At 36.0% G+C, this 22,418-nt stretch overlaps 1 protein-coding gene across 1 annotated transcript; it reads left to right on the plus strand.

Annotated features, from left to right (window-relative positions):
• The first annotated feature begins 20,732 nt into the window (after window positions 1-20,732).
• On the plus strand, window positions 20,733-21,682 carry LOC143690010 (olfactory receptor 10A7-like). The gene is given in 2 exon segments (XM_077168026.1): window positions 20,733-20,769; window positions 20,772-21,682. Coding segments are annotated over 2 exon segments (948 nt in total).
• Window positions 21,683-22,418: the final 736 nt, after the last annotated feature.

Raw genomic sequence — 22,418 nt, forward strand, 5'->3', positions numbered from 1 at the left:
TATAGCCGAGACTTCTAAGTACAGTGAAATCTCTTGCTACGTTATTAAAATGTGGAAAGAGAGAGATAAATTGAGGTGAATACTGTTAAACAAAAAGGGCTAGGACTTGATGATTTGGAGAATTCTATATAATGTTATCAAATTAGAGTCAGCATACTTTTGCAGTTAAAGGATGTGCTTTGGAATCAGAGTGCTTAAATTTGTACCCTGATTCCTAACAATATTTTCACCTATAAAGTGGTGATTAAGCATTTCTTGCTTTATTAAATGTTAGCAGAACTTAAAGGAACTAATAAATGTAAGGCACTTAGAATGCTATCTGATATGTGTCTAAAACTCCATCAATTTTAGTCTTAGCATCAAAAGTTCACTCAAATACTAATCTAGCTGAACTGGTGATTGTCTTCTATACTCATCAGCTTTTCTTCCATGACATTAGAACTGTAATATCAAGGGAAAAATTAGTGTTGATAGTATCCAATATGTTGTAGCACTGTAGTAAATGCTTTACAATGATTTTTTCTTTTATTTTATTTTAACCCTCAACATTTTCTAGTAAGTCAGAAATGTTCAACATTTTTCTAAAAAGAAATGAAATCCTTAGTATCTTTCTCAGAATAATATATTGAGAGAATGAATAATACAGTACTAATGCACATCTAAAACATTAATATTTGAAATGTTTCTTATATATTCATCTAACTATTTTCTCTCATAATTTTTGAGGTCATAATTTAATATATTATTTACAATAAATGCACTTGAAAGATTATATTGTGTACAATGATTATATTTTGAAATGTCTGCTTAAGGTTGTCTGAGAAACATAGATATTATGATATGAAGACAAAAATATTCTGACTTTTTAAAAGGCATATATACTATATTCAGAAAAAAGCCTGTTCAACAACAATTTCTGAAGCCTCTATGGGAAGAATCTCCAAAGTTCATTCACTTTCATTTGCTCTCACTTTTAAAGTAATATTGTAAATACTATTTTAATTTGCCAAGTGATTTGAATTCTACAAAGTAACCTCCAGGTCAGTAGGCATGATTTGTCAGGCTATTAAAAATATATATTTCTATGCTTTAAGCACACACATATTATTTTGATTTACACAAGTTTGCATTAATTTAATTTGTCTGTCTTTTTCTAACATTGTTAATCACCTGGATTAATTCACATAGTTAAATTATGAACCTGAAATCTATGGACCAAACCTTAGACCAACATACATTTTCACTTTTTTCATGAGCTACTAAACAGCCTGTCTTGCTGACATTTCTTCTTTCTTTATTTCCACAAAATGAATAAGTCCAATGAGTAATATGAAAAATGCAATATTTTTGAGACTGTGTCTGTTTTACCCTTCCAACTTGTTGCTTAGCATAGTGCCTTCCACCTAGTAGGTTAACCAAAATATTTAGAGGAAAATAATTACTGATATTCCTCCCAGGCAAAATCAACATATAACAGTATAAGCTATTTTCCCCTGAAATAACTCAGGTAAGCTATCCACAAGATGGCATTAATATATAGTTGGTGTGGTAGACTAAATTATGCATCCCAAATTTGTACATATTCTTAATCTTAATTCATATTCTGGTTGGTGTGAGCCTATTGTAAATAGGATCTTTTGAAGAGGTTATTGTTGGTTGAGGTGTGGTCCAACTGAATGAGGTTAGTTCTCAATCAAGATTACTAGAGTCCTTTATAAGCAGAAGGAATTCAGATATAGTGAAAGAAGGCCACAGGGAGAATCCAGAAGTCAGCAGGAATGTGGAAGAGAAAGGAGAGAACATCTTCATGTGATGAGAAACCCAAGGGACTCCATCTGTCACTGGCAGCCAGTAGCAGAATGTTACAGACTTTTAGGGAGAAAGCAGAGCCTCACTAACACCTCAATTTTGTACTTCTCCTAGCCTCAAAATTATAAGGCAGTAATTTCTCACTGTTGAAGACAGCACATTGTGTGGGATTTGTCAAAACAGCATGGAAAAATAAAAGTGTCAGTAAGTAAACTTTATAGTCTGATTTAGGAATTGTTTGATCAACATTTGGACTGCTCTGGAATGGCAGTTGGGCTCTTGTATCATGAACTGTACTTTAACGAGTACCTTAGGGTATTGATGCTCATTTAGGAACAGAGAATATAGAAATGACTTTGTTGAAGTTTTATTTTCATTTCATATAATGAGATTTTTAAAGACTTACCTGTTGAGGTCTTTCAAAACTTTCATTTTAGTTTACTTTTTTGAAAAGGCAAAACAAAATTTAAAAACAACAACAACTGATACTTGTTTCAATAATTCACAATTTTTTCTTTTGATTTTTCTTGCATACTATTGGAATTGTTTCCTTCAATATGGCTATTTATTTGGTACAGGAATTAATTATGAAAGATATTTTAATAACTTTTGCAACACTATTTTCTTGGGGACGATTAGAAATTTATTTATACTTGTTTATCAACATTTCATTGTGAAATGTAACATATATAAGAAGTGATAAACTTCTAAGTACATTTTAGCATGTAGTTTTAAAACAAATTTCAAAGTATGGTATGGGTACACTTTATCCATTTCAGGTGATTCCTTCCAGCTGCTCTAAAATACTGGAGACTACAAAGAAATATCAATATAATGATTCAGTAGTCATACTCATTTGTTAAATCCTATCTTCTTTGATACAGCACCTCCTTCTCCTTTCACCCTTATCCCACTCTTTAGAATGGGCAATGGTCATTCTAACTTCTTCATGTTGAAAAGGGGTATCAACATCATAGGATAGAGGAACACAACTGGTTAATGCTCTTGAAGAGACTGGTAACTTTGGATTTCAGGGTTATCTGGCCCTGAAGACCATGAAAAATAAACTAAGTGAGTGAAACTTTTATGTGTTTTAGATAGTGTCCTGGGTATTCTTTAGAGTTTACAGGAATAATTTTGGTTGGGGCTTGGTGTACCATAGCAATCAGCAATATCTACTGAAGCTTGCATAAGAGTAAGTCCAGAATAGTCTCTCAACTCTATTTGAAATCTTTAAGCCACCAATTCCTTATTTTGTTACCTTTATTTTCCCCCTATTGGTCAGGTAGGCATTGTCAATTCCATAGTGCCAGGGCCAGACTCATTCTTGGGGATCATGTCTCACTTAGGGGGAGGGTAACGATTTTACCTGCACAGGTGCTTAGAAAGAAAGAGGAACATCTGAGCAACAAAAGAAGTTCTCTGAAAGCAACTATTTAGTGTAATTATAGTCAAGCTTAGTTTCTCTGTTACAGATGCAAGTTTCATAAGAGCAAGTCTCAAGATCAAGGGATTGGCCTATTAACTTGGGAGCTCCTAATGTTTGAGACAGTATCAGGGATTTCCCAGATGGAGAAGTTTAATAGTTCCATATTTTTTCCAGTTCCTCAAGAGATTTTGGCAACACTTCTTAATTATCTGCTCAACATACTCTGGGATGTATCAGGGTATTACTTAAGCTATACAGAATTGCAAGACCTCATTGCCAATTCTTTAAAAGTTCCATGGATTTAGGCTCTTTAACTGAACTGTCCAAAAAGGTTCAGTTAGATTGTGAGTTACAGAAAATTTAAGTTTTGGACAAAATAAACATCTCTTCCTTTGGTCTCATGGAGTAGGTGAATTTCTCAAATAGAGACAATGTCCTCTTCACCCCTGTATTCTGATTTGCTTTAGTCCTGACCCAATTGGCTTCATTCTTATCTAATTGAAGCCTGATCTATTTTTTTCATTTCTTCAACAGATGAATGTGGCAATGACGTCTTTCAGAACTACAGAACTCCTACTCTGAGTCTTAGGTCACCTAGGTACACAAAGCTCCAGGGAAACACCAGGTTATATATATATACAGCAGAACCTCTCAAAATCTAGTAATAACAATTAGAGCTCTGGACTAAATGTGACTGCTATACACAATCTAGACCCCAATTTTCGTATAAATATTTTCTAAATGATACCATACAATATTTGCTCTTTTGTTTCTGGCTTATTTTGCATCACATAATGTCCTTCAGCTTCATTCACCTCATTGCATGCCACAAAACTTTGTTCTGTTCTATAGGAGAACAATATTCAATCATATGTTTACACCACAGTTAACCATTCTACTTCTCAGTCAGTGTGTCCTTCAGCCACCTTCATCCATCCGACATCATGTATAATGTCCAAAGTCAACAGCCCATGTATCACATTATCCTCACTTAATTGTAAAGTTATAAACATTGTCAATTTTAGACAATTTTCATTGCATTCAAGAGAAAAACAACTGATAAACACACAGTTATCCAATAGAAAATTTAAATCTCCTCTTAACTCTTGCCTGCCCCCCAGGTATTGCTGTCATACTGTTGATGTCTTCTTCTAAATCACATCCCAAAGCACACAGTAGCAGCTTTCCCCTTATATCCTGATATTATTTGTTCTTTGTACTAAAATCATACTTTTGAAGTAATTCATGCATGAACTTATTTATATTTATAGTGTTAGTTGTTGGATGCATGGCTCTATACAACCACCTTCAAGAACATTCCCCTTCATTATGGTAGTACTACTTATAAACCTATAATAAACTAACTTCATTTCTATCCAATCCCTAACATTTAAGTGCAACCTCATTAGCTAACCTTTCACACATTGCTAGCTTCTGTGTCTCTCCAGGTGCCCTATATTCTGTATTATAAGCCTCTGAATTTACTTTACCAAGGTCATAAAAGCAAAATCATACAGTACCTATTCCTTAGTGTCTGGCTTATTGCACTCAGCATTATATCCTCAAGGTTCTTCCATGTTGTCATGTGTGTTAGGACCTCATTTCATATTACTGCTTCTATTTTTAGGATATTTTTCACTATTTGAGCTCTCTTTCCCTTTTAAATGATTTTGAAACTAGCTTTTCCAAGTCTTCAAAGTAGGTTTTTGGAATTATAATTGATATGGTGTTAAATTTGTAGATCAATTTGAGTAGAATTGCAATGTGATCTGCAAATAATGGAAGTTTTACTTGTTTCTTTCCAATTTGGATGTCTTTTATTATTATTTTTTCCTACCTGATTGCTTTAGCTAGCTCTTCTACTATTGCTGAATAATAGTATGACAGTGGGCATCCTTGTCTCATCCTCAACCTCAGGGAAAAGACTTTCAGTATCTCACCATTGAATATGATGCTGGTTCTGGGTTTTTTGATATATACCCTTTATCATATTGAGGAAGTTTCCTTTGATTCCTACCTTTTGTAGTGTTTTTATCAGAAAAGGATGTGAATTTTGTCAAATGATTTTTAAGCATTAATTGAGATGATCATGTGACTTTTCCCTTTCAGTTTTTTCATGTGTTTATTACATTGATTGATTTTCTTGCACTGAACCACCCTTGCACTCCTCGTATAAACCCCATTGGTCACATTGTACAATTCTTTTAATGTGTCGTTGGATTTGATTTGCTAGTATTTGGCTGAGAATTATTACATCTATATTCATTAGGGAGATTGGCCTGTAATTTTCCTTTCTTATAGCATTTTACCTGGTTTTGGTATTAGAGTGATGATAACCTTACGAAATGAGTTGGTAGCATTCTTTTTTCTCAAATTTCTTGAAGAGTTTGTGTAGGATTGCAGTTCTTTTTGGAACATTTGATAAAATTCCCCTGTGAAGACCTCTGACCCTGGGCTTTTTGTAGAAAGATTTTTGATGATTGATACAATATCATTACTTGTGATTGGTTTGTTGAGATCTTCTATTTCTTCTCAAGTCAGTGTGGATTGCTCATGTGTTTTTAGGAATTTGTCCATTTCATCTAAGTTGTCTAGTTTGTTAGCATAGAACTGTTCACAGCATTTTTTTGTGATTATTTTTCATTTCTCCAGGGTCCATGGTAACGACTCCCCTTTCAGTTCTGATTTTGTTTATTTGAATCTTCTCTCTTTTTTTTTCATTTTCAGCCTAGCTAGGGGTTCATCAATTTTATTGATTTTCTCAAAGAACCGATTTTTGGTCTTATTGTTTCTTTCTATGACTCTTTTGTCCTCCAATTCATCTAATTCTGCTTTAATCTTTCTTATTTCTCTTCTATTTGCTTTGGGGTTAGTTTGCTATTCTTTCTCTAGTTCTTCCAAGTGAGCAGTTAAGACCTTGATTTTTGTTCTAATCTTTTTTTTAATTAACTTTTTTTTGTATTTTTTTATTAATTAAAAAAGAAAAGAAATTAAAACAACATTTAGAAATCATTCCATTCTACATATGCACTCAGTAATTCTTAGTATCATCACATAGATGCATGATCATCATTTCCTAGTACATTTGCATCGATTTAGGAAAAGAACTAGCAAAACAGCAGAAAAAGATATAGAATGTCAATATAAAGAAGAAAATTAAAATAATAATAATAATAAAAATATATATATAAAAAAAGAAAAAGAAAAAACAAAAACAAAAGATACAAACAAACAAACAAAAAAAAACTATAGTTCAGGTGCAGCTTCATTCAGCGTTTTAACATAGTTACATTACAATTAGGTATTATTGTGCTGTCCATTTTTGAGTTTTTTAATCTAGTCCTGTTGCACAGTCTGTATCCCTTCAACTTCAATTATCCATTATCTTACCCTGTTTCTAACTCCTGCTGGTCTCTGTTACCAATGATATATTCCAAGTTGATTCTCGAATGTCAGTTCACATCAGTGGGACCATACAGTATTTGTCCTTTAGTTTTTGGCTAGACTCACTCAGCATAATGTTCTCTAGGTCCATCCATGTTATTACATGCTTCATAAGTCTAGTCTGTCTTAAAGCTGCATAATATTCCATCGTAGGTACACACCACAGTTCGCTTAGCCACTCGTCCGTCGACGGACACTTTGGCCGTCTCCATCTCTTTGCAACTGTAAACAATGCTGCTATAAACACTGGTGTGCAAATGTCCATCTGTGTCTTTGCCCTTAAGTCCTTTGAGTAGATACCTAGCAGTGGTATTGCTGGGTCGCAATCCATTCTGCCAGTCTATCTCTTTTGATTGGGGAATTCAGTCCATTAACTTTTAGTGTTATTACTGTTCGGATAATATTTTCCTCTACCATTTTGGCTTTTGTATTATATATATCATATCTGATTTTCCTTCTTTCTACACTTTACTCCATACCTCTCTCTTCTGTCTTTTCGTATCTGACTCTAGTGCTCCCTTTAGTATTTCTTGCAGAGCTGGTCTCTTGGTCACAAATTCTCTCAGTGACTTTTTGTCTATAAATGTTTTAATTTCTTCTTCATTTTTGAAGGACAATTTTGCTGGATATAGGAGTCTTGGTTGGCAGTTTTTCTCTTTTAGTATTTTAAATATATCATCCCACTGTCTTCTAGCTTCCATGGTTTCTGCTGAGAAATCTACACATGATTATTGGGTTTCCCTTGTATGTGACAGATTGTTTTTCTCTTGCTGCTTTCAAGATCCTCTCTTTCTCTTTGACCTCTGACATTCTAACTAGTAAGTGTCTTGGAGAACGCCTATTTGGATCTAATCTCTTTGGGGTGTGCTGCACTTCTTGGATCTGTAATTTTAGGTCTTTCATAAGAGTTGGGAAATTTTCAGTGATAATTTCTTCCATTAGTTTTTCTCCTCCTTTTCCCTTCTCTTCTCCTTCTGGGACACCCACAACACGTATATTTGTGTGCTTCATATTGTCATTCAGTTCCCTGATCCCCTGCTCAAGTTTTTTCCATTCTTTTCCCTACAGTTTCTGTTTCTTTTTGGGATTCAGATGTTCCATCCTCCAGTTCACTAATTGTAGCTTCTGTCTCTTTAAATCTACCATTGTAGGTATCCATTGTTTTTTCCATTTTTTCTTCTTTGTCCTTCACTCCCATAAGTTCTGTGATTTGTTTTTTCAGATTTTCTATTTCTTCTTTTTGTTCAGCCCATGTCTTCTTCATGTCCTCCCTCAATTTATTGATTTGGTTTTTGAAGAAGTTTTCCATTTCTGTTCGTATATTCAGCATTAGTTGTCTCAGCTCCTGTATCTCATTTGAACTATTGGTTTGTTCCTTTGACTGGGCCATATCTTCAATTTTCTGAGCGTGATCCATTATTTTCTGCTGGTGTCTGGGCATTTGATCAGATTTCCCTGGGTGTGGGACCCAGCTGGTTGAAAGCTTTTTCTGTGAAATCTCTGGGCTCTGTTTTTCTTTTCCTGCCCAGTAGGTGGTGCTCGTGGCGCTCGTCTGTCTGCAGGTCCCACCAGTAAAAGATGCTGTGGCTCCTTTAACTTGCCAATCTTAATCTTGCAGTCGGCCCGGGAAACCGCGCGTGGAGGGGGGGTCGCCGGCCACCACGGCTTGGGGGAGTACCGATTCAAATTGCCCAGCTGGCCTGAGATGCCAAGTGTGGCGGGAGGGCCCCGCTATCCAACGTTCCCAGTCAGACCGGGAAGCCACATGTGTGGAAGGAACCCGGGTCGCCAGCCGCCCCGGCCCAGGAAAGAGTGCGCCCCTTGGGTATCTCACCACAGCGGATTCTCCCTGCCCGTTCCCTGTTCCAGAATGGGGTATGCTGTCTTTTTGGTCTCTGTTGTGGCTCTGGGAGCTGTTTCATATTGTTTCTGTTTCTTTAGTTGCTGTTCTGGAGGAGGAACTAAGACCCGCGCATCTTACTAAGCCACCATCTTCTCCAGAAGTCTAATCTTCTTTTTTAATATAGACATTTAAGGCAATAAGTTTCTCTTTCCACACAACCTTTGCCACATCCCATAAGTTCTGATATTCCATATTCTCATTTTATTTTGTGTCCAGATACTTACCGATTTCTCTAATAATTTCTTCTTTGACCCACTTATTATCTAAGAGTGCATTACTTAATCTCCATACATTTGGAAAAGTTTTTTCTTTGGTAGTTATTGATTTCCAGCTTTATTCTATTGTGATCAGAGAAAATGCTTTGAATATTTCCATCTTTTTAAATTTATAAGCACATAGGTTGTGCCCTAGCAAATGATCTATCCTGGAGAATGTTCCATAAGCATTAGAGAATCATGCATATCCTGATGTTTTGAGGTGTAACAATCTAAATATGAATTTGGTCCAATTCATTTGTCACAATAAGTTTGCTATTTTCTTGTTGATCTTCTTTCTGGTTGTTTATCTATAGAGGAGTGTGGTGTATTGAAGTCCCCCACAATTATTGTTGAAATATCTACTACTCCGTTTGGTTTTGCCAAAGGTTGCCGCATGTCTATTGGAGTTCCTTGACTGGAAAATTAAACATTTATGATCTCTATATCTTCTTGGTAAATTGTCCCTTTTATTATCTCTATGACTTCTTTACATTAAAAGTCTATTTTTACTGATATTAGTATAGCTACTTGTGCTTTCTTTTCATTACAACATGCATGGTATATATTTTTCCATCCTTTCACTTTCAATCTATTTGTATCCTTGTGTCTAAGATGAAGAAAACATAGTTGCATGTGTGTGCTGGGAGTGGCAGTTGTGGGAATTAGAGCATGGGGGTTGAGGTGCAGGGAGTGGGGTGCAGGTATGTGTTGCACAGATCATGGGGGGCAGGGTGCTGGTGTACAATGTGTGGTTTATGGGGGGTTCAGGGCATGGGTTGGGGGAGGGATGCAGGTACGTGTGTGTGACAGTTGCTGAGGGACAGTGTGCAAATGCAGTTGGATGGGGTGTGGGTGCATGTGACCACAGGGTCTGGGATTCCAGGGTCAGGGCATGGGGTGGGTGTGCTTTGGGTACCAGGTGTTGGGCTGGATTGCATGGGATGCAAGGGCACAGGTCACAGGATATGGGGGTGTGTGTTGGTACATGGGTGTAGCATGTTTTAGGAGTGTGACCTGGTTTACTTCCTCATCCCCATTTCCCTGTCCATGCACTGCTGAGGGCTCTAGGCTTCTGTTTGGGAAGGGGCACATTAGGTTCTTTGGACTAGTTGGATGGCCTCCCATTCTCTGTATCTCAGTTCCTCAGCTTTTTCATCCAGGACCTTCCTGTGTGATGTAGAAGAGTTTCTCAGATCACCTGCACACTGGAACTGCTGCTCTGGTTGTTTATCTGTCACTTCTCTAGCTGTTCCTTGGAGTAGAGTGGTGAACCTAGTCTATCCTATTCTGCCGACTTCCTGGAAATCCGTTGTCATCATGGTCTTGATTTGCATTTCCCTTATCACTAATGAACATGAACATCTTTTCATGTACATTTTAGTCATTTGTATTTGCTCTTCAGAAAAATTTCAATTCATATTTTGTGTCCATTTTATAATTGAGTTGTTTGTTCTTTTGTTTTTGAGCTGTATGATTTCTTTATATATACTGGATATCAAACCCTTATAACTTATATGTTTTCCAAACATTTCTATCATTGAGTTGGCCACCTCTTCACCTTTTTGACAAAGTCTTTTTAGGCACAGAAACATTTGATTTTGAGGAGTTCCCATTTATCTATTTTTTCTTTCATTGCTTGTGCTTTAAGTGGAAGGTCTAAGAAGCTACCTCCTATTACTAGGTCTTGAAGATGTTCCCCTATATTTTCTTCTTGGAGTTTTATGGTAGTGATTCTTATATTTAGGTGTCTAATCCACTTTGAATTTTTATATAAGGTGTGAGGAAAAGGTCCTCTTTCATTCCTTTGCTTATGGATACCCAGTTATCCCATCCATTACTCATTGAAAATACTGTTCTGTCCCAGTTCAGTAGATTTGGAGGCCTTGTTGAAAATCTGTTGACTATAGATGTGGGGGTCAATTTTCAAACTCTCAATTCAGTTCCATTGACCAATATGTCTATATTTGTGCCAGTATCATGCTGTTTTGACCTCTGTGGTTTTTTAATAAGCTTTAAAACCAGGAAGTATTAATCCCCCAATCCTCCCACTTCATTTTTTAGTATGTTTTTGGCTGTTCAGAGCCCTTCCTTTCCAAATGAATTTAATAACTAATCTTCAAAGTATGTTGTTGGAAATTTGAGTGGTATTGTGTTGAATTTTTAGATCAATTTTAGTAAAATTGACATCTTAATGATATTTAACTTTTCTATTTGTGAACAGAGAATGTCTTTCCATCTTATAGATCTTCTTTGATTTTTGTAGTTTCATATCTACAGGTCCTTTACAGGTTCACTAGCTCATGTAACTTTGTCTTAAATTTTCAGATTTTTCCAATTATAGGACCATGTCATCTGCAAATAGAGAAAGATTTACTACTTCCTTGTTGATTTGGATGATTTTTCTTTCTTTCTTTTCTTTTTTTTTTTTTTTTTTGCCTGATTGCTCTAGCTAGAACTTCCAGCACAATATTGAGTAGCAGTGATGACAGTGGGCATCCTTGTCTCATCCCAATCTCAGGGGAAAGGCTTTCAGTATATCACCATTGAGTATGATGTTGGCTCTGGGTTTTTCATATATGCCACTATGATATCGGGGAGGTGCCCATCAATTTTATCTTTTGTAGTGTTTTTATCAGAAAGGGATGTTAAATTTTTCAGCATCAATCAAGATGATCATGTGATTTTTCCCTTTCAATTTGTTTTTGTGTCTATTACATTGACTGATTTTCTTGCAATGAACCACCCTTGCATTCCTCATATAAACCCCATTTGGTTGTGGTGTACAATTCTTTTAATGTGTCATTGGATTTGATTTGTTAGTATTTTGCTGAGTTTTATTGCATCTATATTCATTAGGGAGATTGGCCTATAATTTTTCTTTCTTATAGCTTCCTTACCTAGCTTTGGTATTAAAGTGATGTTAGCTTCATAAAATGAGTTAAGTAGCATTCCTTTTTTTTTCCTTAATTTTTTTGTAGCATTTGAACATGATTTGCATTATTTTTTTTTTGGAATGTTTGATAAAATTCCCCTGTGAAGCCATCTGGCCCTGGGCTTTTATTCATAAGAAGTTTTCTGCTAAATGGTTGAATCATTTTACTTGTGTTTGGTTTGTTGAAGTCTTTTGGTTTTATTGATTCTATCTATTTTTTGTTCATCAGTTCAGTTATTTCTTCTTCAACCTTTTTTATTTCTCTTGTTCTATTTATTTTGGGGTGAGTTTGCTGTTCTTCCTCTGGCTCCTCCAGGGGAGCAGTTAAGTCCTCAATTTTGTTCTTTCTTCTTGTTTAATATATGCATTTAGGGCAATAAAATTTCCCTCTCAGCATGGTCTTTGCTACATTTGATAAGTTTTGATATGCTGTTTTCTTATTTTCACTCATTTAATATATTTAAAAATTTCTCTTGAAATTTCTTCTTTGATTCACTGGTTATTTAATATTGTGCTATTTTGAAGCTATGAAAGTCAGTATTACCTCCTATGGCAACTGTTAAAAAAGTTAAAAAAATAGATCAGACATTGAATAGAGACAGGAATGAAGCTGATCTGAGTTGGACTAAGGCAAATCAGAATATAGGGTAAACGATGATATGGTACATATTTTAAAACTTCAAATTTTGTGTGAGACCAAAACGAGAGATGTTTACTTGGTGCGATGTATGTTTTTGTTTGCACATTATCTAATTTAACTTAGATAAATTAGACTTATGGTCAATTTATTTGAATACCATAGTTACATGAACTCTTGAATAAGGTGTGAGATCTTGTAGATTTATGGAGGTTAGTTTGATACCCTGATATATCCCAGAATAATCTGGGCAAACAGTAAAAAAGTATTTGCAAAATACCTTTGGGAAACTGGAGAGAAGGAGGAAATATTCAACTTCCCCATCTGGGGAATTCCTGATATTCTCACAAGTAATAGGGACAACCAATTCAATGGGTTGAGTCCTCAGTCTATGAAATTTATTCCTGCAAAGGAGAAGCTAAACCTACTTATAATTATGCCTAAGTGTCACCCCCAGAGAACCTCTTTTGTTGCTCAGATGTGGCATCTCTCTCTATGCCAACTTGGCAGGTGAACTCACTGCCCTCCCCTTATGTCGGACAGGACTCCCAGGGGTGTAAATTTCCTGGCAATGTGGAACAGGATTCCTGGGTGAGCTGGAATCCAGCATCACAGGATGGAAAAAAAACCTTCTTGAACAAAAGGGTGAAGAGAGAAATGAGACAGAATAAAGTTTTAGTGACTAAGAGATTTAAATAGAGAGAAGTTATCCTGGAGGTTATTCTTCTGCTTTATATAGATATCCCTTTTTAGTTTATGGTGCTTTGGAGTGGCTAGAGGTAAGCCCCTGAAACTGTCTAACTGTGTTCCAATAGCCTTGATTCTTGAAGATGATTGTATAACTATATAGCTTGTACAATGTGAGTGCATGATTTTGAAAATGTTGTGTCTGATACTTCTTTTAACCAAGGTATGGACAGGTGAATAAAAAAATAAGGGAAAATAAGTAAACAAATAATTGGGGGTAAGGGATAAAAAATATTGGGTAGATTGAAATAGTAGTGGTCAATGAGAGGGAGGGGGATGGGGTATTTGATTATGAGCTTACTCTTTTTTATTTTCTTTATTTTTCTGGAGTGATGCAAATGTTCTAAAAATGATCATGGTGATGAATACACAAACTTGTGATGATATAGTGAGCCAATGATTGCATAGGGTGTCTGGACTGTATGTGTTTAAAAATTTATCAATAAAAATATTTAAAAAGAGTGTGTTATATAATCTCCATATATTTGTGAAAGTTCTAGTTCTTTGGCAGTTATTGACTTCCAGCTTTATTTCATTGTGCTCAGAGAAAGTACTTTGAATAATTTCAATTTTTTAAATTTGTTATGGCCTGTTTTGTGCCCAGAATATGAACTACCCTGAAGAACATTCCATGAGTACTAGAGAAGAATTTATATCCTGGTGTTTTGGTGTACAGCAATCTATATATGTCTATTAAGTCTAATTCATTTATTACAGTGTTTATGTTCTCTGTTTCCTTATCGCTTCTCTAGTTGTTCTGTCTATAGAAGAGAGTGGCGTATTGAAGTTTCCCACTATTATTATTGAAACATCATTTGCTCCCTTCAGTTTTGCCAACGTTTGCCTCATGTACTTTGGAACTCCTTGATTGGGTGCATAAACATTTATGATTGTTATTTCTTCTTGGTGAATTATCCCTTTTATTAATATGGAGTATCCTTCCTTGTATGACCTTTTTGCATTTAAAGCCTACTTTGTCTGATATCTGTATAGCTACTCTTGTTTTTTTTTTTTTTTCACTACAGCTAGTGAAGTATTTCTTTGTTCATGCTTTCCCTATCAATCTATTTGTACCTATAGGTCTAAGATAAATCTCTTGCAAACAGCATATAGATGGGTTATTTTAAAAATCCATTCAGCCAATCTGTATCATTTAATTGGTGAGTTTAGTCCATTAACATTCAAAGTTCTTACTGTAAAGTTTAGTCCAATAACATTCAAAGTTCTTGAATCTACCATCTTATCCTCTGGCTTTTTATTTATCAATTATCAATATTTTTCCCTCTCTTCCTTTTTATTTTTTAAGTAACCCTTACTAACACTCTTCAATTCTATGCCCTTCTCCAGGTCTCACTCATTTGTCTTTTTTTCAGCTCATAGAACCTCTTTTAGTATATCTTGCAAGGCCAGTCTCTTATTAACAAATTCTCTCAGCATTTGTTTGTGAAAATTTTGATCTCTCTCTCACTTTTGAAGGATAAATAATTCTTGACTAGAAATTTTTCTCTTTCAGAATCTTAAATACATCATACCAGTACCTTCTTGTTTCCATGATGCCTGTCGAGTAGCCCAAAATTAATCTTATGTGGCTTCCCTTTTATGTGATGAATCACTTTTCTCTTGCTACTTTCAGTACTTTCTGCTTCTCTTTAACATTTGGCAGTTATATTAGTATGTGTCTTATAGTGGATTTATTAGATTTATTGTATTTGGAGTTCATTTAGTTTCTTTGATTTGCATATTAATGTTTTAATAAGGGTTGAAAGCTTTCCCTAATTATATCCTCAAACTAATCATCCTAGCCCTTACTCTTCTCTTCCCCTTTGGGGACAGCAATGATTTTTATATTTATGTGTTTCATGTTGTACATCATTTCCCTGAAATCCAGTTCAAATTTTTCCATTTTTTTCACTATTCATTTATTTTGCCATTTGATTTCATTTGTCCTGTCCTCTAATTCTCTTATTCTTTCTTCTGCCTCCTCAAAATCTGCTATTATGTGTCTCTATTATATTTTTAATATTACTAAAATATTAACAATGTGGAATCATTCTACAGTAACTTTCATTTCCATAAGGTCTACTATTTTTCCATTACTCTTTGAAATTCTGATTTATGCTCTTCTAGTGTCATCTTGATATCCTTTATGTCTTTAGCAAATCTCTTGAATTTATTTAGGAGATTTGAATGGACACTTTTGATTAGTTGTTCCAAATTCTGTGTTTCCTCCAGTATTTCAGTTTGGTCATTTGGCTGGCTCACATTTTCTTGCATCTTCACGTGCTCTGCGATTTTCTGCTGCCCTCGAGACATTTGATTACCTAAACAATGCTATTTTGAGAGTTGATTTCCCTCATCTGTCTATGATTTTGTAGTTGCTTTGCTTTGCATTGGAGGTCTCCTTTTGCTCTTGGTGTGTCAGTAAGTCCCTGCCAAACCAAGCCTGGGACCTCATGTAGAAAGTGCAGCTCTAATAAGAGATCTATTAAACCGTAGAGAGAAAGCCAGTTTGTCAGACTGCACTTTCTGCATCTTCCCAGCAGATGGTGCTATTGGGCCACCTCTTCTCCTCAGGCCTGACTTTCTTTGATAATGTCAGCCAGCTGGGCCAGGACCCACCAAGCTGCAAAGGAAGTCAAGGCCCTAGGTCTCTATGTGTGCTGAAACCTGCCACCCCTGGGGCTTGGGGTTGGGCAGTGTACAACTCTACGGAGAATCTGTTTATGGGCCCAATGGATCTGATGGTCCCCAGGATCCCACATGCAATGGCCTTGGGCTTGGGACAGAGTATTTCCACTACTTCTGTCCACAGCCAGCCTGGGAGTGGCTGGTGGTTATTTTGAGTCACTCCCTCATCCCCACTTCTCCATCTGTGCCCATCTCTGTGAGCACTCTGGGTCTCTGTGATAAAAGGATAAAAGCAGCAGGAACTAAGCAGTCTCTTTCACTGGCCAATTGTCTGATCAATTCAGCTCCCTGTTGAGTCTCCCTCCTTCCAGACTCCACCAATACCAGGCGGCCACAGCACCCGCAGCAGCCTGCCTCAGGGGTGGGCAGTGGTCTCTGTGTCCAGCAAGGTTTCTGTGCATAGGCATACCAATGCTGGCCCCTGGGTTCCCCTTGGGAGCCCCAGGCTGTGGAGCTGGAAGAGAAGAGCTCTCAAGCTGATCTGGCAGTGGGAGTGCAGGAGTGATGCGCTCCTTTGGCTCCTGCTCTGGCCTGCACATTGCAGCCCACCCCAGGTGTGGCTAGACTCACCCCTCACACTCACTCATAAGTGCTCCACTTTTTCATCCAGCCCCTCCCTATGTGATATAGAAGTCCCCCTCTGGTCACTCATACCCTGGAACTGCGGTTTCAGTCCTTTTTCTGTCACTTCTCTAGCTATTCCACAGAGCAGGGGTGAACTCTGCTTTCCCTATTCTGCCATCTGCCCAGAAGCCCCTATTTATACTTGTTTTAAAGATAACTACACCTAGTTTAGGATTAAAATAAATAAGATTTCAACCTATTAATGTTTTATTTGATTTACCAGGAAAATAGGGGTTGAGGAAATTGTATTGAAATTTCCCCAAATGTAGGAAACTTTTTTTTTTCCCCTAAAAAGAAGTAGAATTTAGGCAGTGTTGAACCTCCCTCCATGCTTCTACTGAAGCAAAATTTAACCTTAAACTCCTCAGAGATTTTCAGGGCTTCTTGAGTCATAAGAGTTTATTACAATTCTTTGAAATCACTGCCTCTGTGCTTCTTTATAACTGCTTTAAATTTATTTTTATTTATATGAGTTGTTACTGCATAACAACTGCAATAAAAGAGTGATTTCTGCAGTTTTATTAGTTCATAATTTTATTTGTATAATCTTAAAAATTGTAAGGGTTAAAAAAATTACCTACTTCTTTATGACATTAACTACATTATACACTAATAGATATCATTGAATGAAACAATATATTTTACTGGAATTGTTTACAATGTTCTCATAGTAAATTGAACCAATAGCCAGACTACTTTTAGGATAATGTATATTATTATACATTATTATAATGTAATAATTCATGTATAATGAATATGATACATGACAATTATCAATTTGAACATTCAAAAATGGTTATTATTAGGAAAATTCTGGTTTTCTCCTAGTATTGATTTTTTGGGGGGGGGGTGGGGAGTGCATGGTTCAGGAATTGAACCCAGGTCTCCCACGTGGAAAGTGGGCATTCTAACCACTGAACTACCCGTGTATCCTCCTAGTACTGATTTTTAAAAATGAAATTTAAAAGCTATGCAAGGTTCAAAGTACATGGTTTATATTTCTCTTGCAATAATTGGGCCAAAATCTACTCCACAGTAAATACAAAAATCTTACAGGGCAAATTAAAATCCATGTTTCTAACACATTCTTGATATATTAATTAATATTCATAATCCCAGGGGACTTAAGCAATGAATCTAAGAATCTTGCCTCCCATATATCTATCATTGAGAAATAGATATTGAATTGCAGTCATTATGACTTACAGAAAATATAGACAATTCCATGAAAGTTCTTTGTTATCCCAGTGAGATATAAATAGTTATTTAATTACCACCCTACCTTCTAATGTCCTAGGGATCATTTCCCCAAGGTCAGTCACATTTTAAATACTATTACTAAAATGTAACAACCAGTTAGAGCCAATGCAAAAAAGGGAAATCTGCCAATGATATTTACTTTGTTATGAACATTTGCAATAACTGATAGATTTTAAGACCAGTTAAGAATTATGCATGTCTCTCTTTTTAACCCTTACACTTCTAATTAAAGAAGATATATGGTATGGGGTTTAATTTGGTAAAGTATTTATTTATAATGTGTTTTTTCCTCAATTTTTAAACACCTCATTTTATCCATTTCTGCTTAAATTGCGATGCTATCTGCATACAACAGAAACATTTAGAAAAATAGAAATAAATAATGGAACGTTTAATTATGAAAACTGAATATCATTATGATTTATTAAAATAAAAGAAAGAAACAAAAAGGCCTCTCTGTCTGAAATCCAAAAATGCTAAAGAAAAGTATATTAAGAAAATGATATTTGTAAATTTAAGAAATATTGTGTATTACAGCAAGACAAAGAAAACATTTTCAATTCTGATACCGGAGTTATTTGCTCTCCAATTTTTAAATCACTTATATTTGAGGTTGTTAGAAGTACTTCTCCATTTTGACAATTTTAATGATGATCTCAGCTCTAAGATTGTTTTCTAAATGCTGGTGATGTATTTACATTGGAGCCATAAGTATTCTTAGAGATAACATTTCTTTGTGAGAGAACTGGCTAAAATGAGAGGTAAAGTCTGTTGCCTGAGAAAAGATGGAAGTTGGCCTGCTTAATGGGAAATAATGAAACTCTTTGGCCTCATTAGGAAATAGCTAACTAAATTAGTGACTTAATGTCATTAAATTATCAAAATTTTATTCAACAAGTAAAATAGCACATTCTCTAGATTTATGCAGTAATCATGGCACTCAGTCACAGTTTGCAACTTTTTTTTTAAGACATCAGTGTACCTCTATTGTGGTGACAGTGACAACACAGCTGATAAATCTCCTTATTTAGAGATTATCTATAACATAGCCAGTAGTTTTCTTTAGGATATAGAAAGAATGAGGGAGATATTTGGAGGTACATTCTAAACATCTGGTTCTCCAAACCTGCAATACTAATCATTAAAACAAGGCAATATTCTTGGATAGACTTATTCCTATTTCACATTGCATTGGTGACCAGGTGTGGTACACCATTCTCTGATCACCCAAGAACTAGCCAGTCAGGCTGGCATTACTTTCTGCCACTGTCAGCAACAGAATTTTGATGCGCAGTTGTGGATGAAGCATTTTAGGGATACTGAATAATTGTTAGTCTACAATAAAATAACCTCCAACACTTTTTTTCTCTTTTAGAAAAGACAGATGATGGGATATTTTAGAGTCACAAGCTTAGAATTGTTGCAGAATGCCGGCAAGCATGATAATGCATATGAAGCTTTTTTTTATAAGTCCTGCTAAATATACCTGGAATAATAATGCTGTTGCTACCACTATGGATAATGAGGGGGGGGTATTATGTAGGTTTGTGATAGTGGTTGTCATATTCCCTCTTATATCTGTTTACCTAAGATTCTAGGACTTCTAGGTGCATTACAGCCTGGTATCATCAAGTTTCCTTTCCTTATGCTGTTGAAAGTATTTGTTTGAGAACTTATAGTTAGCAAAATAGATAGGTGAGATGTTACCAGAATATATATCTTTACAGTAGAGTACAAAACATAGAATCCTACAAATGGGCCACTTATTTTGGCATGGATCTAGAGGCTGTGGATTTTTGGCTCCTGACTTTCAGAGGAGAATATACATTTTATATATTATCTTGACTGTAAAAAAATTGTATACTCTTTTGGTAAACTAATTTGAAAAACTCATTGTAAAATAATTGATCCAATATTTACCTATCTACAATGTTTGAAAAAAATAAAATGCTGTTTATATATGCCCGGCTCCAATGTAGCAGTATGAATAGTTGTTTCTGCAACATGCAGTTGTGTGACTGAGAATGCTTGGCATGGTAATTATGACCTGGAGCAAAACAAAATTTAGTGTATTCTACTGTTGGTCAAAACATTTTACGCTAAATAAGATGGTGTTTGGATTCATATATAATAATGAAATTATCACTTTTATGATTAGACTTCAGAAGAAATAGAAATGAATGTTACCACCGCTCACTGCTGACTGTGTAGTTTTGAAGATGGACAGTAGGAAACAGAATCACATCTGATATACAGGAGTGAGATGAGTGCGGGGATGACAACTTTTTATTGCAAGCCATATTTGTTCAGAAGATATTTTTTAAACCTTAATTCAGATGATATGACTATGCCCATGTGCATAAAAAGAAACAGGGCCCAATGAAATCTAGTCATGTGTCAAGAGACAATCACACAAATCAGCAGTTCCATGGAGACTACAGAAAAGCACCCAAATCATAACCATATATTATGTTTTGCTACACCTTTTCATATATATCTATTATATATATGTGTATACTGTGTATATGTATGTATGTATGTAGTGGATAGACCAGTATAAATGTACTTCATTGGTAAAACCTGATTTAAATAATCAAAGATTAGAAAAGTCCATTATTCATTTTTATTGTATCCTGAACTCACTAAGAAAATACTAAATTTTGCTTTAATTATTTTGTTTTCAGTCTGAACCCTTTCTATTAATTCTTCAAGAAAGCATGCTGTTGATGAAAAATAGGAACTGCACACTCTGACCACTGATAAGAGAAAAATCTGCCCTTAGGTGATAGCAATTAGTGGTATTCATGCAAACTATTCCTTTTCTTGACTTTCCTTATTCTAAATACTCTGTTGCTTCACAGAACAGAATGATGAAAAGATAACTGAAAACAGATCTGTGTTTTGTGGATTTTATGGTTATTTTTGAAATGACATCTATATGTAAAGAATACTCTTTGACACACATATTAACTTCGATTCTTAGAGAGAACCCGGTCTAAGACATGACTTGCGAAAATCAGACCAGAGTCACTGAATTCGTTTCTCTGGTTTCTCAAACAACCCTGAAACGCAAGTCACCCTCTTTGTTTTGATCCTGGCCATCTATGCAGTCACTTTGCTGGGCAATATTCTTATTATCGTAGTTACCAGTGTGGATCCTGCTCTTCAAACACCCATGTACTTCTTTCTCCGCAATCTATCACTTCTTGAAGTCTGTTTCACCTTGGTCATGGTGCCAAAGATGCTCGTAGATCTCATGTCCCCAAGGAAAACCATCTCTTTTGTGGGTTGTGGCACCCAGATGTACTTCTTCTTCTTTTTTGGCAGTTCTGAATGTTTCCTCCTCTCTCTGATGGCTTATGATCGCTTCGTGGCCATCTGTAACCCTCTCCGTTATTCAATCATAATGAACAGGACCCTGTGCTTATGGATGGCCATAGGCTCCTGGATGTCTGGTGTCCCTGTCTCTATGCTGCAGACAGCATGGATGATGGCCCTTCCTTTCTGTGGACCGAACGCCTTAGATCACTTCTTTTGTGATGGTCCCCCAGTGTTGAAACTAGTCACTCAAGACACAACCATGTATGAAATGCAAGCACTTGCCTCCACACTACTGTTTATCGTGTTTCCCTTTTCCCTTATTTTAGTCTCCTACACTCGCATTATCACCACCATCCTGAGGATGCCTTCGGCCACTGGGCGACAGAAAGCATTTTCTACTTGTTCATCTCACCTCATCGTGGTGTCCCTTTTCTATGGAACTGCCAGCCTGACCTACCTACGGCCCAAATCCAACCAGTCATCTGAGAGCAAGAAGCTAGTTTCATTGTCCTACACTGTCATCACCCCTATGCTGAATCCCTTTATCTACAGCCTGAGGAACAATGAAGTGAAAGGGGCAGTGAAGAGGGCAATCAGTAGAAAAGTCTTACAGAAGAGAGTGGTGTTTTGAGCCTTGTGTGGAGTGTTTGTGAACATAGGAGAGTCAGTTAAACACACTAAGAAAAACTTGGAATGAAGGAGAAGTTGTTCTAGTTTTGTCAGTGTCACCTACTGTGCTGGGTGGATCTCAGTGTTTCAGTCAGGGTCTTAACAAGAATACAGACGGTAGTCTCAAACTGTGATAATTAGGAGAAATTTTATGAGGGACTATTGTACAAACTGTGGGCAGGTTTAGAGAGTTGCCACACAGCTCTCAAACAGAAATTCCATCCTCTTTGCCTTAAAGGGTAAGGAGAATGAGTATTGGGGAACTCCATAGTTGTAAACAAAGGCCAGCCAATATGAGCCCTGTCCTTTCATAGAGGAAGGTAGCTACCGCAGCCTTCTGCTCTGATCCTTTCAAACTATCATGCATGGCCAAGCCAAGTTTGAGACAGAAGGCAAAAATGCCTGATGATATAGTACAAAAAGACCAGCCTTCTGGGGCACCGAGCAGGCTGAAGAAGCTTAACCTTATTAAGGCTAAATAAAAATATTCACCACAAACCACTATATATTGTATTCTACAGCTAATAAACATTACAAAGATGAATCATGTAGTGTGTTTTAAGTGATTAAAAAAAATGCATCTAAAGGTGGAGACATGGAATTGCCAAGAATTCATGTGGTAAATTCTTTATATGGACTGCAAACTCAAATGAAGTTACTAAATAAATTATCTTAGTATTAATTTTTGTTGAAATGAT

This window comes from Tamandua tetradactyla, chromosome 7, assembly GCF_023851605.1.
Source record: "Tamandua tetradactyla isolate mTamTet1 chromosome 7, mTamTet1.pri, whole genome shotgun sequence".
NCBI classification, from domain to species: domain Eukaryota; kingdom Metazoa; phylum Chordata; class Mammalia; order Pilosa; family Myrmecophagidae; genus Tamandua; species Tamandua tetradactyla.